This window comes from Dermacentor variabilis, chromosome 10 (genome assembly GCF_050947875.1).
Source record: "Dermacentor variabilis isolate Ectoservices chromosome 10, ASM5094787v1, whole genome shotgun sequence".
NCBI classification, from domain to species: Eukaryota; Metazoa; Arthropoda; class Arachnida; order Ixodida; family Ixodidae; genus Dermacentor; species Dermacentor variabilis.
This window is the reverse complement of record NC_134577.1, coordinates 105,465,713-105,489,598: the sequence shown is the minus strand read 5'-3', so window position 1 is coordinate 105,489,598 and position 23,886 is coordinate 105,465,713. Positions and strand designations below refer to the sequence as shown.

The following is a 23,886-nucleotide window of genomic DNA, read 5'->3' as shown; positions in this document are numbered from 1 at the left end:
GTAATCAATGCAGTTCCATTCAAATTCAGCGCACCGAGTATTGCTCCACATCACAACCACTTTGGCGAATACACTAGTATCGTATTTGATGCGAAGTTTATCATTAACCATACTCCACCAGCAAGTGAGATGAATCGCTCCTCTTAACTCCAAACGCTTGCAGCCAATAACTATGACCAGTTCACAAGCTTCAAGCCTCGTTCGAGTCTTTTCTTCTGATTAGAAAAAAATAAATAACAGACTGTAAGCTTAATCTCTATTCAATTACTTTGTAATGATGAGCACTCGCTAGAAAATGCACAATGCATCATCCTACCATCATGAGTTTCTTTCAATGGAGTTTGCAGAAGCTGAAAGTTGTGTTAAGTTAAACTTCAACACATTTATAGGCAATCCATGATAATTCATGAATGAAAAGGATATGTATCCCCAGGAGCTTGACGCCCTTGTTGAGTGTCAGCAACCTTTGCTCTCATTTCATTTTTATTTGGACATTTTGAGAAACGCCCATTAATAGAGGCGAATAGAAGTGCATCTTTCTCCTGACTGGGCCCATACTCCTTGTGCTGCACTTCAGAGAGGTAGTGCCCATAGCCAGAGAGCTGTGCCAGCTAGCCCAGTGACACCCCCCCACCCCCACTGCTTGATATATTACACTTCTATTTTATATATTTGTTGATATTAAAAGATGTGGGGTATTGGGCTCTTGCCGTGGTTGTGTGGAGCCATTGCGCTGTGTTTTCGAGGGCTCCGTGTCCCTCTCCTCCCTGCCTGGACGGGGTGCACCAGTCACCGGCTGTCATCTCGCCCAAGGGAAGCTCAACAGGCTTTCCCCGTTGGTCGAAATTTTGGCAGGATTCAGGCCCTGCTTGCGTGCACTCTGGGTAGGTGCGCACAACATGGTGCCCGAGGGGAGACCACATTGAGGCGTCAGAAGGTGCGCATGTGTTCCTCTCTGCCGGCGGTGGCCGCCTTTGTCCGCCGCCGGCCGCCGGTTACTTTGGCTCGCCGGGGTCCCGGCCTCGGCGGGAGCACACACTCTTCCGTCATCTTGATGTCCTGAGGCAGCGTCTTCCGATTGTGCCCCCGTGTGTTCTTGTTTCTCTTTGTTTCCATTTCCGCTGCTGTGGGGGTGCACGATGGCAGGCGCTGACCGAAGGATAGGTAGCCTCTTACTGCTGGGTTCTTTGTTCTCTCTGTCGTGGTGTGCCGTTAGCGGCCACCGGTGACCATTGGCCATGTATTGTGTCGCAATTACATTGACATTAGGACGTGTTGGTAAAACTGGTGTTTGTATCGAATCCCAGCTTAATAAATGTTCTTACTTTTTTCCCGAGTCCTTCGCCTAAAGTCTCCCTTGCTTTGCATGCGATCTCGTATTCCCCTAGCCGGGGCCGGCGGGGCGCGCACGCGTGCAGCGGCGCGTCGGCACACGGAGCGGGCCAGAGCAGACACAGACGCAACGCCCTGTGTATGCGTAGCGGCTCTGAGTGCTCGAACCCGCAGTGGTCGCTCGCCGCACACGAGATCAGAGCATGCGCACCGTGAGAGCAGTGAGGAGACCACAGGGTCAACTACCTTGAAAATTCACTTTGTCCAAATTTGCAATAAATGAGTGGCACATACTATTGAAGCAACCTTTTCAAATCTGCAGGGCTGCAGTAATTGTCTAACTTTCTTATTAGCTGTCTTTAAATAGCACTGTTACGTCTCAACATGGCCAAGGGCGTTAATTAAGACGTTTGCCACGAGGCAACTCCACACATCCATCAGCACCTATCCTGAAGTCAATGCAGCATTGACACAGACTGTTGACAGGTCCACAAAAGGCCCTTCCCAATACCTGACAGCCTGAACTAATGATAAAGAGGTCCATGTCGAATGCTACCGTGGGAACGACTTCGCCCTTGGATTAACAGGTCGCTATCCTGTCCCCTATTCCATGCATCGGAGGGGGGGATGCTTCAGAGGTGGGGGTGCTGCAGAACGATCCGATATCATGGGCATGGTATCACAAGCGATTCGACGATTGCGATTGGCCGCGATACACTCATCAGATTCCCTAGTCAAGTAGCGTAGGGAAGACGACGGTACTAAAAGCGGAGACTTTTCGTGCAGTGGAGCCGACGTGTCCTGATGTGAACTCGGACGTTTAACATGCTCCTGCATGGAGTGGGCTTCCGTAACTGTAGCTGTGTAACTAATGTCAAATAAACCCTTTTCTTCCATTCCCAGTACTGGACATATTCATTGATGGGGTGGTGGATTCCTTGCCCTGAGCGCCACCTCAAGCCATAATAACCTGGTTGACAGCAGTGAGATCAAGAAGGCAGTCCTCACGATCTGGGATCAGCGGACCTGTGAATGCGGCTCCGAGAGACGCAAAGTTCGCAAGATCGAGAAAAACTACAGATAGAAGAGAGACTTCTGCGGATCCAGGATCAGCAGATCTCCTCTCCCTGGCCCAGGGAGGCACAGCCATCACAGTACCGGCATGGAGTCTTGGACGAACCAAGGAAACTTGGAGGAAGAGCAGCCGAAGGCAGTTCCATAATTTGGGATCGGCGTACCTGGGAGCGTGGCTCTGCGAGACATGACCTTTGCAAGCTCAAGGTTGGCCGAGTGCTTGAGTGACTACGTTTTGCCGAACAATAAGGACAGGGTTCTATTGGGCAATGAGCTGTAGTTGATCACCACCAGGTGCACAGTCAATACAGGGTAAGTTGTAGTCAGCTCTCGGAAAATTACAGATATCAAAGTGTTAAAGAAAGAGGAGCTCTTGCTTTTGGCAGCAGAGCTCGGTATGGACATTACATATAAGTTGAGGAAGCCTGAAATTCGTACAGCGACTGACGAAATGGGTTTCAATGAGGATGAGCTCACGGATGCCTGGGAAAAGGTATGTGACGAGAGGAAAGAGAGAGCGGTAGAGAAGGAGTGGCAGGAAGAGATCGAACAAATGAAAATTGAGCTCATGAACATAACACTAGAGTGTTATGTTCGTGTTAGAGTGTTATAACACGTCGCAAATTCAGAAATGCAACTGAGAACGCCGTGCGGCCAAATAAATCGAAAGCCACTAAACCCTGCAGGGAGTGCAATGAAAGATTTAAAACGGCGCATTAGTCGTTTGGAATGTTTCAAGTCAGAGCACGTCCAAGTCGTCAGACGAGGTTGAAAAGAAGGCGATGTTCTGCACGGAGGAGGCCAAAAGCCAGGGGGCAATTATGTTCCCCCTCGTTGAGTTCTTTTCGAGGTGTAGCCTGTACGACGTGGAAAAGCACGGCGGTCAGGCCACACGAAGTGGTCGTACAAGGCAGTGCATTAGAAGTGCAATGCCAAAAAGACAGGTGGACAGTGTGTAAGGTATCGGGGCTCTGCGGCAAGGGGAATGAACTACGTGCCCTTTGCATTCCCTGGTTGACAAGCTTGACAAAAACTTTCAGACAGCACCCACCTCGAGTACAACTTAAATAGATGACCCAGCCATAGGCTATTCGTAATGAATAAGGGGCGATACATGTTTTGTGGAAGCACTAGTTTGTTTGTTTGTAAACTTTTTTTAGAGTTTGGTTAAATATTTTGAGATCTCCGAGACTAGAGATTGTTTTAATAGGCAAGTTTAAAGCTTTGTTTAGATTGTTTGTTTTAGAAGCTGACTGATATTCTGAAAAAATATCATGGTTGGCGCACTCAAATTTTTTAAACTCTCTTTTTCGATATGTCGTTCTTTTTTTAAAGCAGATAGCTTTCTTTTTTTTGATGCATTTGCACCCCTTAGGTTATTTGTTGAAGCCTGTAGTGGCCCTGTTTGGAAGGTTCGTGAGATTTTCTTTTGAAAGTAAAAACTCGTTATTTAAAAGAGCCATTGTTTAACTGCAAAAATTTTTGAAGTGTTTGTACTGTTCCTTTAAGGAATGTCTTGGTCGGGTACAGAGAAGCAACGCATTGGTGCATGTCTTGCATGTGACGACAATGTTGTATTCTTTTGAGCGCGCATGATAGTATTTGGAAATGAGGTCGAACCTTCGTGTAGTTGAAAGTGCGTAAGTTACACATCATTCTTTTTTATGTTATTTCTTTAGTGTGGGTCCTTTGTGGACAGCAGAAAAAAAATGTTAGTGTGCGAGTCACACGAAAGTGGAAAGATTTGCGGAGCTTATCTGGACTATGTGGATTGTTTTGAGAGGGAAACCGTGACTTCGTGGCCTGTGCTTGTATCGCCAGACTTTTGCAGAGAATGCCTTCTCTAGTGTGATGCCAACGACTGTGGTCTCAGTGTCGTCTTTGCCCAAATTAACGAACACGGTGGAGCGCACCCCATGCTCTAGCTCAGTCAAAAAGCGACACCGCAAGAAGAGGTGTTTAGTACCTCGGAGGAAGAGTGTTTTTGCATGGTACGGGCAATTCGAAAGCTCGAATGCAATATTCAAGGCAGGAGATCCACGGTCAACAGCAACCATTGCCCTCCTGCATGGCTGAAGCAAATGTACGAAAGAAAGGGGAGACTGCCGAGATAGTCCCATATGGCCAGAATACCACTTCAGCGTCAAGTGTAGGAAAGGGAGCCAGAATAAGAATGCAGACGGGCTGAGTCAGGGATTTTAGGCAACGAGCTCAGAGTATTTTTTAAAATTTTTAAGAAGGTGTTTTGTACGTATCGCTAGAGATGTTTTGAGATAGGCAACCTATTTGTGTCTTGTAGAGAGCTCATCACGACAAGAAAAGAGTGAGACAGAGAGAGGGGAAGAACATTGTAAGGCAACGCGGGGATCACAGCGTCCGGGTTGGGCACGCTGACCAGTGTGTGTGTGTGTGTCCTGGGTATTTCCAGGGAGAAGGCCCCAATGAAGCGAGCGCTGGGCCCTCGAGCTGCACTGTGACAACAACCATCGCCTCTAGAGCACTCCCCGAGGATGCGACCGAACATACAATGCTTCGCGCAACCTGACAGCTGGTCACCCTCGGGTCGAATCTCTTGGCGGCGGAGGTGTTTGTTACGTCTCAACACAGCCAAGGGCATTAATCAGACGTTTGCCATGAGGCAATCCCACACATCCATCAGCGCCTATCCAGAAGTCAGCGCAGCATAGACAGCGACTGTTGACAGGTCCACAAAAGGCCCCTACCACTATCTGACAGAGTTGACTGTTGGGCTAGTTGGTCGTCCATATTTGAAGAAGTAACTTATTGCGATAAAAACACGGAAACAAGAAAGGTGGACAAGGACAAGCGCTTGTCCTGGTCCCCCTTTCTTGTTTCCGTGTTTTTATTGCGGTAAGTTACTACTTCAAACACTACATGACAGCCTGAACTAATGCTGAAGGACGCCAATGTCGAGTGCTACCGTGGGAATGACTTCGCCCTTGGATTTTCAGGTTGCCATCCTGTCCTTTATTCCATGCATCGGAGGCGGGTATAACGCGGAGCACTGCAATATCATGGGTGTGGTATTGCAACCAGTTCGACGAATGTGAATGGCCACAATACAGTCATCAGATTCCCTAGTCCGAGACACATCCACTTGTACGTTAAACGTAAAATTTCTCATGCAGGCTATCCCATATCTACAATATCAGAAACTAAGGTATTTTTAGACAGCCCGAAATTCATAGCAATTGCATAGCAGGACGCTTCGAAGCAATGCTGGAGCTAATGAGACACACCATGGTGGAGCTCTCCAGATATGTCTTGACCACTTGGGACTCTTTAACAGGCACCATTACACCTAAGCACCCCCCTTGCTGACCGATGAACGGGGCACACAATGTGGTGGTGGAAATGCAGTTCTGGATAGCCTTGAGCAAGGCTAGCCATAGGCAAGTGCAATTTTGATGGTCAACTTTCACTTCTCAAAACAATTTTTACCAAAGCAAGGTTTTTCATTTTCCCTGCCAATTTTTTTATTGCGGGGTTCAACTGTATTTACCCTGTCACTATTCTTTATTGGAAATCGATGCATTATTTTCTGTTGTTTTCTGCTTGCCTATTCTGTTCACCTGTACTCATTTTCTACATACCTTGCATAACTGCATCAGATTGGTATGTTATGCATTAGGATTACCTCTGTACATGTCTTTCAAATTGAGTTACAATCTTTAATGAGATTTGCAGTAGCAGAAATATATGCAATAATCCAACTTATTTGACATGTCACTGCAGCTGTAGGAGGAAGGATAACTTTGCACCTACCAGCAAGTTCCCTAGACCCCGCAGTCAGTCTGCCATGGTCATCAAGGCGCTTGAGATATGCATCTTTAGCACCACAGATGCCACAGGATATGAGACGTGTGTGATAGTGATAGGATGGTCTCAGGCAGTGACGATGAACAAAGCCCGCTACAGTGCGTCACTATGTTTCTTCAATGCTAATCCCATTAATGTCAACCATCATCCCGAGATGGTCTCTGCCTGAATTTCTGAGTGCGAAAAATCGCCTTTGCAATTGAAGGTGCTGCATTTTTCATTTGTAGTCAGAAAGATCAGGTGCATGTTAGAAAATAGTAAATACAGCAACTAAAAGGTCATACAGTCAAACCTCAATAAAAGCAAAATTGTACTTGCAGCGAAAAAGTTCGTTATATCGTGAATTTTGTTAATTCGAGATCTTTATGTTTCCGCATCATAAACAACTTCACAAATTCCCAGAGCATTCCTGGTGGATAGTAACTTGCTACCAAGCACTTATAAACAAATCGCAAGAAAATCGGGCCATAATAGCGCAGTTATGAGCATCAACGCGTACGATGCATTTCGCTGCCGAGAGCAATGTGTCGATGTGGCTCACAGTGTTCAAGGTTTGCATGTGTGGTGTCGAGCGGCGCAGTAAATCTTGGACGACATGGCAGACCATGCTCATTGCCCGCAGCCAGCAACCGCAAATTAATAACAGTTAGTTAGCTAGTTAGTTAAATGTGGTTTAGTGGCCCAAAAGCGGCTAATGCTGCGCCAAACACGAGGTGTTTTATAATACTATTTAAGAGGAGAAAGGCTGTGTTAATCTATATTTTGTGTAAAAAGCCAGTGTCATCTAGGAATTTACGCAGGTCAGGTAATGGGACTATCGAATCATCTCCTAAAATTAAAGCAGGATGTAAAGGTATGTGCATTTGATATAGGTTGTGCAAAAGGTTTCGTCTTTGTACTTCAATGTGTGTGCATGTGAGTAATATATGCATGACTGTTAGTTGTTCTTGTCATTTTTCACATGTCGGCACGTCTTCTTTTGTAAGTAGATAATTGTGTGTGAGGTGTGTGTGCCCTATGCGTAGTCAGCATAGAACTACTTCAAAGAAGCGCTCCTGGTGGTTGCACAACTTCCACTCACCAGGTACGGGTTTAGTGAGATGCAACTTGTTTTCTGTACAATGGTCCCATTCGTGTTGCCACTTTGACGTCACGGCCTTCTTAATGGCACAGATACTATCTTTATACGGAAGCGTTGTGTTTATTATGTCTTTGTGCGCTGCCATCGATGCACATCTATCTGCTGCTTCGTTACCCGGTATCCTAACCTGACTTGGTACCCAGCAGAAGCGGATTGATCTTCCGTATTTGTTAAGCACAACTATGTTTAGTATATCTCCTAACAGGGGTTCATACTCAGATTTAAGATTTAGAGCCTTCAGTGTACGTAACGAATCAGTGTATATGACTGTGTTTTTGTACTTGCCAGTAATAATCTTTTAACTACAACCCATACAGCATAAACTTCAGCAGTGAAAACAGAGGCATGTTTTGGTAGACAAATACTTTTTTCCCAATTTTCTGTTACCACCCCTACACCCACGTGTTCTTTTGTTTTGGAGCCATCAGTGTAGAATTCCATGTGGTTTTGATATTTGTCCTGAAGAGCACGGAATTCTTGTATGATGTGTTCGTGTGGAGTGTCTCTTTTCTTTAAATGTGTTAATGTCCAGTCGCACAACTGTGTGAAATCGTACCACGGGGCCAACCGTTGTGGTTTCTTGGCAACCTGGAGGACTTCGTGGGAAATGTCATAATCCCGACAGTATTGTTCATACCACAGGACAAGTGGCCTAATCATGTTCGGTTTGTTTGTATAGTGTAAGCGTGAGTTGCATTGAGTGAGGATGTTGTAGCATATGTGCTGCGGTGATGACTGAATTCTGAGTGCGTATGAAAAGGTGAGTAATGCTCTGCACTGCTGTAAGGAGGGTTCATTACACTCGACGTATAAACTTTGAATAGGTGAAGTTCTGTAGGCCCCACTTGACAGTCGTAGTCCAAGGTTATGTACAGGATCAAGTCGTTGGATGTAGGACTGTCTGGCTGAGCCGTAAATCACGGAGCCGTAGTCTAAAAGGCTACGCACAAGGGACTGGTAAATACATAAAAGACAGGTTCGGTCGGAACCGCGGTGCTTATGGGATAAAACTTTAAGGATATTTAGAGCTTTATTTGCTTTAATCTTTAGTGTTTTAATGTGGGCTAGGAAGTTTAGTTTGGTGTCAAAGGTTACTCCTAAATACTTATGGTCTTGTTTCACCGGCAGTATGGTGTTGTTCAATTTTAGGACTGGATCGCTGTGTAGTCCTCGTTTCTGAGAGAACAAAACAGTGACTGTTTTCTGTGTGGAGAAACGGAAACCATTTTTGTTAGCCCATTGTGTAAGCTTATTTATTGTCATTTGAAACTGCCTTTCACAGGTTGGCAAATTTGAAGCGTGGCAAGCCACTTGGAGATCGTCTACGTAAACAGAGTGCATAAGAGACGATGGTATAATCTTATTGACTGAATTCATCTTTACTATAAACAGCGTCGTGCTGAGAACACAGCCTTACGGAACGCCATTTTCCTGCGTAAATGTATTAGAATGAACTGTACCCAGACGTACCTGAAATGTTCTATTAGACATAAAATCAGTTAGGCAATTCAGCATTTTACAACGGATGCCGAGGTCAGCCATGTCTCTTAAAATTCCATATCTCCATGTGGTATGATAGGCTTTTTCTATATCAAAGAAAACTGCAAGACAGTGTTGTTTCTGTAAAGATGCATGTCGAATTTCATGTTCAAGACGGACAACATGGTCAGAGTTGAACAACCCTTTTTATATCCACACTGGTGGGGGGTCTATGAGGTTTCTTGATTCCAAAATAAATGACAGCCTTATATTGATAATGCTTTCATAGATTTTGCCAAACAGCTTGTGAGGGCAATAGGTCTGTAGCTGCTTGCAGATGTTGGGGATTTACCGGCTTTTAGAAATGGAACTGCTGTTGCCTTTTTCCACTCTTCCGGCATTAACCCAGATTCCCAGATTAAGTTAAAAAATTTAAGGAGAGCTTCCACAGATGCTTGAGGTAGATGAGCCAGCATGGCGTAGTGAATACGGTCATGACCTGGCGCTGTGTTTTTCCCCGCAGAAAGAACTCTGTTTATTACTTGTTGTGTGAGGGGGGAATTGTACGGTTCATTTGATGCCCCAGTAGTGGGCAGCCTCTGTTTTTCAGCAGATTGTTTGTACTGTAAGAATTCCTTTGTATGATTTTCTGAACTGGATACATCACGGAAATGTTCGCCAACTATATCTGTCTGTTCTTTTATTGCTGTCTGTGTGTCTGGACTTGTAAGTAACGGTATTGTGTAAGATGAGTAATCTCCCCCGAAACTTTCCTACCTGTTCCCACATGCGTTTGGACGTGACTGAACTGTTTGTGGACGATACATATTTTTTCCACAATGATTTTTCTGCCTGCCTTCTGATAAATCGTGCTTTGGCTTTGGCCTGCTTAAAGCGTAAGAGGTTGGTATAGGTGGGGTGTCTTCGTAACATGCCCCAGGCCCTATTTTGAAGCTTTTTTGCTTCTGTGCACTCGGAAGTCCACCAGGGGTAGATTTTTTTGCGCAGAAAGTTGGATGTTTGTGGTATTGCCTTTTCTGCCGCTGAAATTAAAACTGCAGTGACCTTTTCATTGATTTCATTGACACTGAGTTCGTTTGAAAAGACTTCTTCGAGTTTTTCATGTTTCACAAAAAGCGGCCAGTCTGCAAGATATATTTTCCAGCGATCTGGCCTAGAGTTTATGGTAGGTAATGTGGATGATAGCTTGATAAATGCCGGCAAATGATCACTTCCATATGAAGTGTCGAGGACTTCCCACTTAAAATCCCTAAAGACAGAAGGTGAGCAGAAGGCTAAATCGAAACAACTAAATTTGCGTGAGCTTAGTGAAAAATACGTTGGTGAACCCAAGTTTAAAAGATATATGCTGTTAGACAAAATAAAATCTTCGATTACTTGCCCTCTTTGGTCTGTTCTATCGCTGCCCCAGAGGGTACAATGGTCATTAAAATCTCCTACTAAAACAAAAGGCTCCGGTAACTGACGTATTAGATTTTCCAATTGTCTAGTAGTAAAGTGTGTATGGGGTGGTATGTAAAGTGAACAGATGGTGATGGTTTTATGCGATGGAACGGTGATGGCAACAGCCTCGAAAGAAGTATTCAGCTGAACATTTCGTGTAGGGGTGCCGCCCTGGACGACTACGGCGACTCCTCCTGACAGACAACTAGAGTGTTCGCGGTCCTTTCGGACAACAGTAAAACCTTTAAGGATTTGACTGTTCTTGGGGCCTAGGTTTGTTTCTTAAAGGCAGAATGCCACTGGTGAGAACTTATTTATTATGTCTTTTATGTCATCTAAATTATGTAGCCGACCTCTACAGTTCCAATGGATGATGAAAGCCATTGTCAAACAATTAGGACGGTTCACTTATATGTGTGTGTTTTAGAAGTTTATAGGTGACATGTAATGATAAGATAGCTAGTCTAAACAAGGGCGGTAACTGTTCAGGTTACCTGACCCTTTGATGACGCAGTTACGAGATGTTTGTCTTATTTAGTACGCTCCAGGGAGTGCTGGTCCTTTGGCGTCGACAACGCTGTGGTTTTTGGGTCGACCTCCATAGCCTTCTCCAAGGCGCTGGAGGATCGAACGAAGCTCTGAGACCGTGAGACGCTCGTCAATGGCCTCGGAGTTCGATTAAGTCTTGGGCCCTGAGACACAGCAGTCGGGGGGCCCGCCTTAGCTAACGATGGCGCAGCACTGGCCGCTGCCACCAAGGGAGCGGATGGAGGTACTACGGGTCCACTAGCTGTGACCCCTGTAAACCCCTGGAACCGATGTGGTGCTGCCCCCTGTCGCGCCACACTGGCATAGCTCATTTGGGGTAGGTGAGATAGTTTTTTCCTTGCTTCATAGAAGGAGATTTTCTCTTCCACTGTGAGTGCAATTATTTCTTTCTGTTTCCGCCAAAGGGGACAAGATCGCGAATAAGCAGCATGATCTCCTTTGCAGTTTGGGCAACGTGGAGGAGCATTGCAGTTGTCCGAAGGGTGATCATTGGCACTACATTTTGCGCATGTTGCCTTTCCTCTACATGATTGTGATGCATGCCCGAACTTTTGGCACTTGAAGCATCGTCTTGGGTTCGGCATGTATGGCCTGACGTTGATTTTTACATACGCTGCTTCGAGTGAACTGGGAAGAATGCTTGTGTCAAGAGTAAGTATCACATGTTTGGTTGGGATTTGTTCGTTGTTTCTCCTGATTGCTATTCTCTGCACTTTCATTACGTTTTGCTCTTGGAAACCCTCGAACAGTTCTTCGTCGCTTAAGTTAAGGAAATCTTCTTCAGAGATCACGCCCTGCATGTATTTAGTGATCGATGTGGTGAGATCGGACATCTTTTCTAATAGTTCTTTCTTTTTAAGTTCCAGGAGAACGTCTCCACTTGTCATTTTAGAAGCTTTGTAGTCTTCTCCAATTTTTTCTTTGAGGCATTTTGACACTAAGAAAGGGGAGAGTTGTCGCATTGGGGTGGTTCCTTCGCTGTGCATGGCATGATAATGCAGAAATGCGTCTGGATTTACTTTGAATGTGAAATCAAAAGGTACTTCGGTGCGACCTAGTATCGAAGGCCGATCTGGAAGGTGGGGGAAAGGTTCTGCCATAACATGGTTTCAAATTTCGGCGGTGGTGGTAGCCACCCACCACTGAGCCCAACAAGGGGACGCTGCAGGTTCCGAAAATCTGCAGGCGCCAGCTTTACACCGCCACTATAACCTAATGAATATACCCAAGACTGGATACATAACACACGGTTAACCCTTGCCGCCAGGAAATTCGAAATTAAGAAGAAGTGAAAAGGAGACAGGAAAGATGGAAAAGTGGGAGAGAAAGACGCGGATTGGAGAGGAGGACAGGAAAAGGCGACTGCCGATTTCCTCCAGGTGGGTCAGTCTGGAGGTGCTGTCTATGTGAAGCCGAGGCCGAAGAGGTGTGTTGCCTCCCACAGGGGGCCTTTAAAGGTCCAAACACCAAGCATCGGCTCAACCCCCAGGATCCCCCTTTCCTCAGACACGGCTAAGCCGCACACGGCTACACGCGGGAGGGTCCAACCCTCGTGTGCTCGGGTACGTGGTGTCTCAACACACCAAACGCCTGCGCCCCTGCGGGGAATAACAACCAGTGTAAGAAGACACAAATATTCATCCCGAGTAAAAGAAATTCACCGACGATTATGGTAATCTCCAATGGGAAATTTAAGTGCAACTCTAGGTGTGTTTTCATTTTGCGATATATTGGCTGGCGCATACAATCGGTCCCGTAAGGCACCTTTCAAATGGAGCGAAGTGTGGCGCGACTGCCTTGCTAAGCTGGAGATTGCGAGAGCCGGCGCATGGAGCCAGGGCGTGGGTGACGTGTGGGCACGATTCACAAAAGCCGCTGCCAACAGACCCAGACGACACGCACTACTCTGGTGTCATCTTGTAGCCACAGCACTATGCCTTTCTTCTCGCGCTTTTGCCATGCCCTCTTTTGCTTTCCACCTCAGGGTACTGCTGCACCTTCCTCTCCGCTTTCCTCCTCGCACCTCATCTCTCTCGCCGCTTTATTCATCCCCCGCTGTATGCCGCGTTCGCTTTCAAGTTTCACTGTGCTCGTTCGCTTGGTTACACCGGGAACGCTGACGCAAGCCACATGAATGGGCGCCTAAGAGCTGAGCTCTAAAAAGAAAGAAAAGTCACAGCAAGGAGACAACTACACCAAGAAAAAGTTCGCTGTTTTATCAGCACCACACATGCTCAGGCAAACCTGAACAGATCTCACTCGGTGACCACGAACTCGGTGGCCTGCGTCAGCATCTTCAAGCAGAGAATTTTGGCAGGAAGTTTCGACATACCAACTCGGCTCGAATCGTGGTGGCACGAGGCGCACATTGTTGTTTTCCAATTGCATAGTGTTTTAAGACTGTGATACATAGAACAGACCTGGTCAGCAACACCGGAATACAATGCCAACAATGCTGCCAGAGCAATACATGGTGCTGCCTTTGTGCTGCCTGCTGTAGGAAACAACAGCATGATTAAGTTACCGGTTACTAAAAGCGTGCAGTACATGTCTTACGGCACTGCGGCCCATGCGCTATAAAAGGGTAAGTGAAGATGCTTATTGTACGAGCATTGGTGACAACCCGGGAGGAGATTTGCGGCTACTGGAAAAAGAGACTTGGTGTGCACCAGCGTTTTCACGTGCGATGGGCAGGCGAGTATTGCGGGGAAACTGCTGCAGCTGGCAGCTACTGTTTTGAATCGCAGGCACCTCGCGCCTTCTCTCGTATACACGGGATCTAGCAGCTGGATAACGTACCATACGATTGCAGTTTGGCAATCTATTGAATATTGGTACCGAAAGATCGTGTTTTCTGGGAACGTACAAACCAGTAAAAAATAAGCGCATTGCAGTTGGTCATTTTTTGTGTTCTCCAATGCGAACTTGGTGCTGAGGAAGCGTATGTAACAGGATCGTATCAACGACGTTCTACTGTAGATATTTGCTTCGAACCAAAAAAAACGATATTCATACAAGTCTAGTCCCAACCATTTGCCACGTAGAGGACTCGCAGAGCTTGTACTGCGAGCAATAGGAGCCAACTATTTGTTATGCAAAGGACCAATAGGTTTGTATTAATACCCATAGGCACCAATAAAAACCAACTGGTACTATACCAAGTTTCATGCTTAGCAGGCAACTCTGAGGAAGCAACAGTAGTGGTGCGGTCTTAGAAGTTTGAGTCCGCACATTGTGCAGTGTAAATATATTTTACCTGCAACACTTTCTACCCCTACAACTTGTGGACATAAGGTTACGTCAAATCACACGTTATCTGTGCAGCTTTGTGCTTCAAAAGTGCAACCTACCATGTCTTGGTCGTAAGAACAAGAAGCATGCTGTGGCCACTGGTTTCAGAAATGAGTGGATCTGCTTGATTGGTGGCAAACATTCGAAACTGCACTGCCACCCTTGTAATATTTATGTGAAATATTGTGTCATACAAGTGAGAGACTTAATGTTACATAGAATTACATAGCACACCTTTCTTTCATAAGTTTGCACTACGTTTTGCCCACAAATGTGGGGAGTTAGAGAAGTCGCCCTGCCCGCCTATGTGTGAAATAATGTACAGTAGAGTCTGTACTGGTCAAAAAAGGTATCAGCAAATTGTCACATATAGAACCAACAGGTTTGCACTGGCACTAATAGGGTCCAATGAGCAATACAATGAAATCTCAGTACAGTGAAACCCTAATTACGCAACTTTGAAGGGGCCACGCAAAACCATCATATAATCTGGGCGTTGTATAATCGAAGAATTAAGAACATAGGCAGTGATGCTCAGTCTTGCCTAAAAGAAGGGTACACCGCCTGAATAAGCCAGTCGCATAAATCTGCACTGCTCCAAGGAAGGTAGATTAAGTTACATTGAAAAATTACAACCAAGCATTTAATTGGAGGAGGAGTGGGTGAATATTTCTTCTCACTTTTAAAAAAAAAATATCTTTTTCTTGCAGCAAGTTGCCGACATCGTCATATGCACAAACAAACCACTAAATGTTGTCGACACTGCGTAACACGTCCATGTAAATCGGAACGGACAATTCGGAAACATATTCTTTTCACTTATCGTCGTCAGAGGTGGAGACAGCTTTTGGACGGTGTTCTTGGGCGATCCCTTTCGGAGAAAGTTTCACTTTCGCGAAACTTTGCATGACCTGGCACTGAAAGCGTCCCTAACAAGACTGCTGGCACTGTGCAAAGCTTGTTATGAGTGCCAAGAGCACTATCGGCAGTATGCTTCGAGGGGTTCGGAGCCACAACGAGCCAAGTCTCGCGAAAGTGAAACTATCTCTGTATGTGATCGCACAAGATCAGGTCACCTTCCGAGCATGTTTGAGATTAAGTACTTCTTAAGAGGCTGTACAATCACTTCGTTTGGGAACACTACCAGGCCGCTACAAGGTCCACATAGCCCTTCCAAGTGGCCTCACATTTAAAGGCCTCCCGCGAGTTCTGCCAGCCGCGAATCGTTGACATTTTGCTGAGCCACAGCGGAGTTTCCCTCCTTCTCGGCCATCAAAATCGCGTGTCTCTCAAAGCAGGCGTCATATTGAATGTGCTACGTCGCCATAACATCACAAATGAGGGCACGAAAGACCACAGGGTACTGCAGCACCACAACCGCAACACAAGTACAGCGAAAATGGTGTCAATTCGAACCAAAACATGGAGGAAGGAAAACGTAGGAGAGGCCCTGGCCAGCACGGATGTGTTGGAGAAAGTGTCGCGGAAGTCACATGCTGTTTTTCGTAGAGGAGCACTGGGAGTGGTACCCCAAATGTCAATGTTGCCATAGCAACCGCGCTCCTGCAGCTATCACTGCTGCTCTAGGCCGCTGAAAAGTGAGATAAGAATCTTCGGCCCATGTCTTTTTCACAGCACATTCTGTTCACCAGACAAGCTGATCTTGTAGCACTGTGTGTAAGCGTGAAGGTTGTGTTTTCGGTCTGTGAGTGTGAGTGTCAGCCAGCAACAGGTCCACTCGAGCAATCACTGTGCGGGTCTTCGTTGTCTTCTTCAACATGCCACGTAAAAGCATGGGAGTGCATCTGCTTCACTACACAACTGTTGCAGAAGTTTCGTTGGCTTTGTTCCAACGCGTGTCGGCAGCACACGCTTCCAATGGCTCGTAGCAACGCAAGTTCAAAGGTCGTGCCTATCTGCTCCGGCAAGCTGATTGGAGGCGTAAAGGGACATGGCACACCAACATGGCTGTATTTCCGGCTTCCAAAAGGCGACGCCAGGGCCTCTCCTATTTCGTTTCTTTCCTCCATGAACCGAAAACAAGTTTTGACTACGGTAAACTTGTCTATGGATGGGTTCGAGACATAAAGGCTCAGGTTGCCAATGTAAAGCTAAAAACTGTGTAATCTAGGATATTTGTTTTAAAATTGCGAATTTTGCTGTTATACGAATATAAATGAAACCCGTTATCAGCTGGCTGCAGTGTGCCCACATATTAGCACGTGTCTGCTTACGGACATTTTTTTTTTCTTTTTTTTTTTCTGAGACAGTACCAGAGAGGTGTTTGTATGAGGTGGGGTCGACGTAAAATTACGTCATATAACTGAGGTTTTTAATATATTATTTCTATGGGGTTTTTCTGGGGACCAAACTAATTTGTCGTAAAATGTGAGTCGTCGCATGACCAGGGGACGTTAAATCGAGGTTCCACTGTATTTCAAGATCTCGTCAATCGAGTTAATTGATAATTCAAGCTAATCAGTTGGTCCAAGCAGGGTCGCGTGCATTTAATACGGCAAAACTCGCACAAATCCAAATTATTAGAACCGTGCAACGGTTATTTCAACGTAAATTTCTCATGCTCATGGTCCACCTTTCAGACAAAGCCTAGCCAAAGGCCAAAGTTGAATGCGTCGCTAACCGACGGAGTGACACATACCACAGAAATTGAGCCTTTTAACTTGATGCAAAACATTAGGGCCACAAAGTACATGCACTGCCTCTGCACGAAACCACAGTAAAGTGCCATGTGAGCAGCGTTTTAGCATACTGTCCTCCCATGCCGCGCTTCAGCGATAAGAATAATGTTCAAATTCACCGACAATTATGACACTCCCTAAAGCGAAATTTGAGTGCAGCTCTATACGTGTTTTCATTTGGTGATATATTGGCTGGTGTGGACACTCTGTCTCGTGCAGCATATAGCAGACGAAGCGAAGTGGGGTGCGACTGCCTCGCTAATCTGGAGATCGCGAGAGCCAGCACACGGGTGATGTGTGTGCGCGATTCAGAGCAGCCGGTGCCAACAGACCACCCAGACGAAACACGCTACTCTTGCGCCATCTCGTAGCCATCGTCACCACAATATGCTTTCCTTCTCACCCTTTCGCCATACTTTCCTCCTCCACTTTCCGCCTCATGGTTCCTCTGCACCGTCCTCCTCATGTCCGCGTTCACTTTCATCTTTCGCTGTGCTCGTTCGCTCAATTATGCCAACACCGACGCTCGCTGCAGAAACGGCCGCCTAAGATCAGCACTCTAAAACTACAGTAGAACCTATCTTACGATGACTGTCAACATCAATGCAATTATCATTAAAGCAATACTGCAACATAATATATTGCTGAGGTCAAGTTTATTTAAAATATGTAGTGCCTATTCTGAGACTTCCAATAGTTCAGCTACATTCGACATACGCTGTCTCCGGTATTGGCCCCTTTTGGGACAGCACTTGCTTGCCAAGGTCCCCCCACAAGAACGACAACGACCATCAGTGACAACGACGGAATCATAAAGAAGGAATATCGCCAATGAAACAACAAAGGTAGTATGACGACAATGGCATGACGACATTAAGATGATGGTTCTGAAACGATGACAGTATAACGACGGCATGAGGCGCATGGGACAGTGACGAGTGTACGACAACAACCAGATGACGAAGCCAGAATTGCAACAATGGTGCAGCCATGATGGCATGGCAATGGATTCCTGCATGGCAGCGACTGTCTGATGATGACGCAATGATGACAACAGCATAACAACTGTGGCATAATCGGGTGTGAAGACACTAGCACGATTATGCTATAATGATGGAGAAGCAACAACGTCGATGGAACGATGAAGGCAGTATGACGATGACGGCTTAACAATATTATGATGATGTTTATGAAGTGATAACAATGGTAAAATGTCAGTGTGACAATGATGGCATGACGACACTGGTATGACAATTGTATGACAAGAATGGTAAGACGACGATGACGGCATGGCGAGAGTGGGATGATGACTTTAGATGACGATGATGGTATGACTATGACAGCATCACGTCAACATGACAACGAATGCATGATGACAACAGCATAACAAATGTGTGTGCATGATGAGACGATGAGTGTATGACAATGATGGCATGACGACCACTGTATCATGAAGAGTATGAACACTATGGTTTGACGACAATGGCATGACGAGAGTCGGATGGTGATAGCAAAATGACAGCAATAGAATTACCAAGACAGAATCGCAACAGCATGACAAGGAATGCTTGATGACTGTATGATGATAATGGAGGCCGTGACGTTGTGACGATGATGGTATGACAAAAAATGCAGAACAGCGATTTTCTGACATCAATGCAATGACAACGATAGCATTACAACGGCAACATACTCACTTCTCATGCGCAGGATGTGCATAGGAAGTTTGCAAGCGACGCAGCCTCTACTACAGGTCTCACTGACTTTACTGTGGCGTTCTGACATAAACATAGTGTTTTGGCTGCATACATGCCCCTGTAAATGCAAGCTTGATTCCCTGCAACAGTGTAGGTAGAATATATGTTGGCATGCCCCCGTGTTTTCGCCACGAAGGCACTGCTGACTACTACAATGCAAAAGTGGAGATGAGAAGAGGTCTTGAGTGCAGGAACTACAACTTTTGTCGACTCTTCTGTCACTGATTCCATCAGGGCAAATTACACGAAGAAAGTCACAGTTTTGCCCAAAAAGCGGAGCATTGATTGTGATGGCAAATTAGTCGGCAGCTATATGAAGTAAGGATAGTAGTTTTATCAGCCATATAAACTTGGAAACATTCACTTACTAAATTAACAGGCGTGGTACCAGCATGCACAAGCAAACTTGAACAGATCACACTCGATGACTGCAGACATGTCAGACTCCATGTCAAACCGCTGGCGTGAGAAAGCATGGCAGCAGCAGCGAGCGAAGTGAACTTCGTGCGGTCTATCCCGTTAACGCAAGAGCGGCGAGAACACAGCGCACACAAAGGGATGAGTCGTCTGCAGATCACTTTCAAGATCACGCGGTCACAAAATAGACAGCTGCTGCCAGAAAACAACACCACCTCCCCCTCTTCCCCCTCCCCCATCTCTACAACCAATTTTTCACAGCATTTAGTGCGCCAGATTGAGCTGCTATCGCCGGCTCCCCTCACATGCTTTCCCTCTCACATACAGTGTATCATTGTATGGCATGCTGCGACGGTGTTATTGCCTTTATACATTATACGGAACATCACGGCGATGGCAAAAATTCACCTATCGCAATAAAAAGAAGCTCAGCATGTTGCAATATCTTATGCACCAACGTAGCGATCCAGCACTGTAAGCTAGCATGGCAGAAGTGGCCTCGAAAGCGCTAGAATATTCAGCCACACAATCAAATCAGCTTGCCAGCCTGTCACAGCCACCGCTGCTAGTCGTGTTACTCTTGGCTCAAGAAATGAGACTTCTGTCACCTGTGTGGCCTCAGGCGAACAATGCACAGCTAACGACGGCACTGTAACTGATGACACTAGTCCTGTGTGCGCTGTACACATTCCTTTTAGCCATGCTTAACTGTTGCAATTAGTGTAAAATGCAAACGAACAGGCGGCACGACCTGTAGCAGGTCTGACGTGGCCCATACGCATCTCGTGCTCACCTGCATGTCTACCCTTCGCGGTGGTGATGGGAACCCAATGTGCACACAGGGCTGTCGGCATTATGCAAGAGGTGCACAGCTTGCAAGCCAAATTTCCTACTACACTGTGCGACAAATTAGCCTTGCCGCGAACAGGTGCACTTCAATACACATAACATTAGCAGTGTGGGCAGCCTAGCGCACTTTCACATGCACATGTAAAGCGGCACAATCACAGCTGTGTTTGTTGCAGTGCTGATGTGTTAAACGCATCTAAAAGTGCTCATGGACCTCTCCGTCTTAACTGAAATGTGACAGTTTTGTCATTCGTGCAAGAACGAATGAAAGCGCAGTTCTAGCGACGCTTTGACCATGGAAGTGCATATGGTTGCAATAACACAGCAAAAACAATTAAGTGCAGTGGTTGTTGCTGTACAAACTACCATAAGCATTAAGGTATCCCAATGCCTATCATACTCGCATTACCACAGATGAAGGGCAAGAAACTTGGTTAATGTCGGTCGCTGGTACAAGAGTCAGAGTATGGGAAACCTTGTGGCTTTGCATACAATCCATTCTATAATGCATGCTAATCCGACTTAATAACCAGTGGTCTATTGGGGCAACAAAACGGGCGCCAAGGGAGGTAAAATACAGTCAACAGCAGAGTGGTATGATGTAATAAGGAAATCTGTGGGTACAACAGGGTGTAAGCAGATGCAAGACAGGTGTAATTTGACATCACTGCAGGGGAGGCCCTTGTCTTGCTGCAGAGATTAAATGAGACGACGGCCTGAGCATTCATTAAGGTAACAGAAGAGGCAGTTGCATGGGTTTCAATAAAGATGGACCAGTGTCCTTGGGAGACACCGCCACAAACTCACCTCGGAGATGCGCATGTAGATGCCTCGGGTATTCTGACCAATGTCGAAATAAAACGTCTTGTTTTCTACGCGCATGTGGCGTCCCTCGGGTAGTTCTCCTTTGAAAGCTGCGAGACAAGAGAAAACGACACACACACTTTTTTTGGCATTTGCGAGTCATTTACAATGAAAAGTAGTTTAAAAATAATGAAATTACGACAACGTAGATGACTATGGTACAATGACAACAGTAGCAGGATGACAATAACATAACCATGACAATTCCTTGACCTACATATAAAGGCAGTTTCCAAAGATGCAATTTTCACACAGTGATACAGCAGTTTCTGTTGCTCCGCGACCGTTGCACACTCCTCGCAGGTGGTTTCCGTTTTGGTTGCACTTGTGAAACAGAACCTCAACTGCCAACACCTATTGTTACTGTGTGCCGTTGCACCGCAGCTGCGGGCTAAGCAATCCTAAATGCTCAACACTGAAATTTTTAAGATACTGCACAATACGCATTATCTTCTAAAATAACAAAATGCGAGCACCTGACTGGTTTCCATGCTGCTTTCACTGTAACAATACGGGCGTGAATACTCTGCAAGCATGGGCACTCAATTGGGTGCCCATGCTTGCTATCTGCTTTGCTATCCAATTCTGTGTTGGGTACAGCATTTACGATTTCATTACGCAAGGGGGAAAACTTCACTGAACTAAAGCATGACCAATTGAATATTTTTACTTATTTCTTCACATCTGCATGACCTTTCGTTTTCATTATAGCCATGCACGTTACACATTAGACTTGCGTCAACTTGGGTAATTCAAATTCCCTACCAAAGGCCCCGGCTGGCGCCCATGCATTTCTATTTGCCCAAGCTTTCGCTATTCCGATCCTAAAATGGGCCTTCCCTGGATAATTCGAACTTGACCACTTGGAGCGCGTGTGCCTGACCCCTATATGGACCCCGATTGCGGCCACTTCAGTGGGAGCATCTATCTCAGCAGAGCTTAGGGGACACCGGAAGCTTTGAACACAAGTCATCTCTCATCAAAAACACCTACTTTTGGCCTGTCTTAGGAAGATTTTCAAGCAATAACCGTAGCTGAAGATGTCTGATTAAGGTATTTATTTACCCAATTCCAACGTGGGCTTACCTTATTTTTTTATAACCCTTTCGGGAGCCAACTGATTTTGTTGATTTAAACCTTACCTCAACCACATTCCTACATTTTCAGAATCATAAAAAGCATACAGCTGCTAAATAGATCAACAATTTTCAATCGCTTAGTGTGTTTCGTCATGTTTAGAGAATGTGGACTCCATGCAAAAAACTCATACAGGGACATCAGATATAAGAACATCAACTATTTCATGTCTAGCAAGCTTGGGTAGCACCCATCCAGTCACTTTAAAATCACGCCTGGCACACCAACTTTTTAAAAACAGTGAAATAAGTGAACCCACTTCATACGACAACATACTCGCAGTGAGTAAAAATACCTAACCGTATACATTCCCACTCATTTTACTAAAGCATTTTGCACATGTTATTTAAACTTGCAGCACAGTTCCAATCAGAAGTGTTTTAAGATGTATGCCACAAATTTTAAAGAAACAGCAAACAGCAGCAGCAGCAGCCTGGTTGAAGCCTGCGCCACACAAGCCTGCGGCCAGGGTAGCCGTCGCAAGGGTAAGCAGCGGGGACGTCCGGCAGCAGGCTCGGATTATTCCGCGGCCAGGCTCCACGCTGTGGTCGAGGACACGCCAATTTTCGACATGTGGCACACAGGCTTTGTACCGTCGTCTCTGCTGCCATACATGCTGACCGTCGAAATCTGCGGGCACCCCATTTCCATGGAGCTGGACACAGGGGCCAGCGTGTCAGTAATGGCCAGGAAAGTCTTCAAACATACTTTCCCCGGCATGTCCATTGAGGCTTCGGGCGTAATGCTGCGCAGCTACTCCGGGCAGCTCTTCCAGGTCCAGGGTCAGGCGCAGGTCAGCGTTCGCTTTCGCGGCAGGGAGGCAACCCTTCCCTTTTACTTAACCGAGGGGTCGCCGCCGACCCTGCTGGGCCGAAACTGGATCTATGCACTGGGCATTCGTCTGCCAGAGTACTAGGAAGCCAGCCTGCATACGGTGACAGATGTTCCCAGCCTCCTAACAGAGTTCAAGCCCCTGTTCCAGCCAGGGGTGGGCACATTCGCCGGCACGACGGCTGGCATCTATGTACCTGAGGAAGCCCAGCCACGTTTTTTCAAGCCTCGCCCAATGCTGTTCGCCCTAAAGGATGGGGTCACCCAGGAGCTGCAACGGTTACAGCGAGAGGGCATCCTGGTGCCCATCAGGACGTCTGAATGGGCCGCTCGTCCTCAAGCGAAACGGCAGTGTCAGGATCTGTGGGGATTTCAAGGTTACCACCAACCGCGTCGCTACCGTCAAGAAGTATCCGTTGCCCCGGATTGAAGATATCTGGTCAGTGTTGTCCGGCGGACAGAAGTTCACCAAGCTCGACCTCAGAGATGCTTACCAGCAGCTGGTGCTCCAGGATGCCTCCCGGAAGTGTGCCACAATATCGACAACTTTGGGACTCTTCCAGTACAGGCGCTTACCCTTTGGCGTGGCCTCAGCCCCAGCCATATTTCAGAGGGAGATGGTCAACCTCTTCAGGGGCATGAGGCACGGGGCGGTGTACTTGGATGACATCCTAGTTACTGGCAGCGATGACAGGGACCACCTGAAAAACTTGCACAACAGCCTGGCACGACTTCAGGACACCGGCCTCAAGCTCAAGCTGGAAAAGTGCGTTTTCCTAGCCCCCAGCGTTGAGTACTTGGGACATGTCATTTCCCAGGCAGGCCTAGCCCCGGCTCTTTGCAAAGTTGATGCTGTACTCAGGGCACCTAAGCCCCAGAACAAGAAGGAGCTTCAGAGCTACCTCGGCCTCATCCACTTCTACAGAAGTTTTCTGCCAAACCTGTCGGAGCATCTACAGCCGCTCCATCTTCTGCTTCGAGATGGTCAGCAATGGGTTTGGAAGAACCAGCAGGACCGGGCCTTCCAATGCAGCAAGGAGCTAATCACCACCGAAGTGCCAGTGCACTTCGACCCTGCCAAGCCTGTCGTCCCGACTGTAGATGTGTCGCCGTACGGCGTGGGAGCTGTCCTGGCACACCGGGACAAAGATGGCCAGGAATG

At 46.5% G+C, this 23,886-nt stretch overlaps 1 protein-coding gene across 2 annotated transcripts in view; it reads right to left on the bottom strand.

Annotated features, from left to right (window-relative positions):
- Positions 1–23,886, bottom strand: part of Pur-alpha (Purine-rich binding protein-alpha) — a 242,983-nt gene that overhangs the window by 18,477 nt on the left and 200,620 nt on the right. For both annotated transcript variants that reach the window (XM_075673279.1, XM_075673280.1), the window contains one exon: positions 20,700–20,806. In XM_075673279.1, the coding sequence (XP_075529394.1) occupies positions 20,700–20,806 (107 nt within the window). The remainder of the gene's footprint in view (positions 1–20,699; positions 20,807–23,886) is intronic.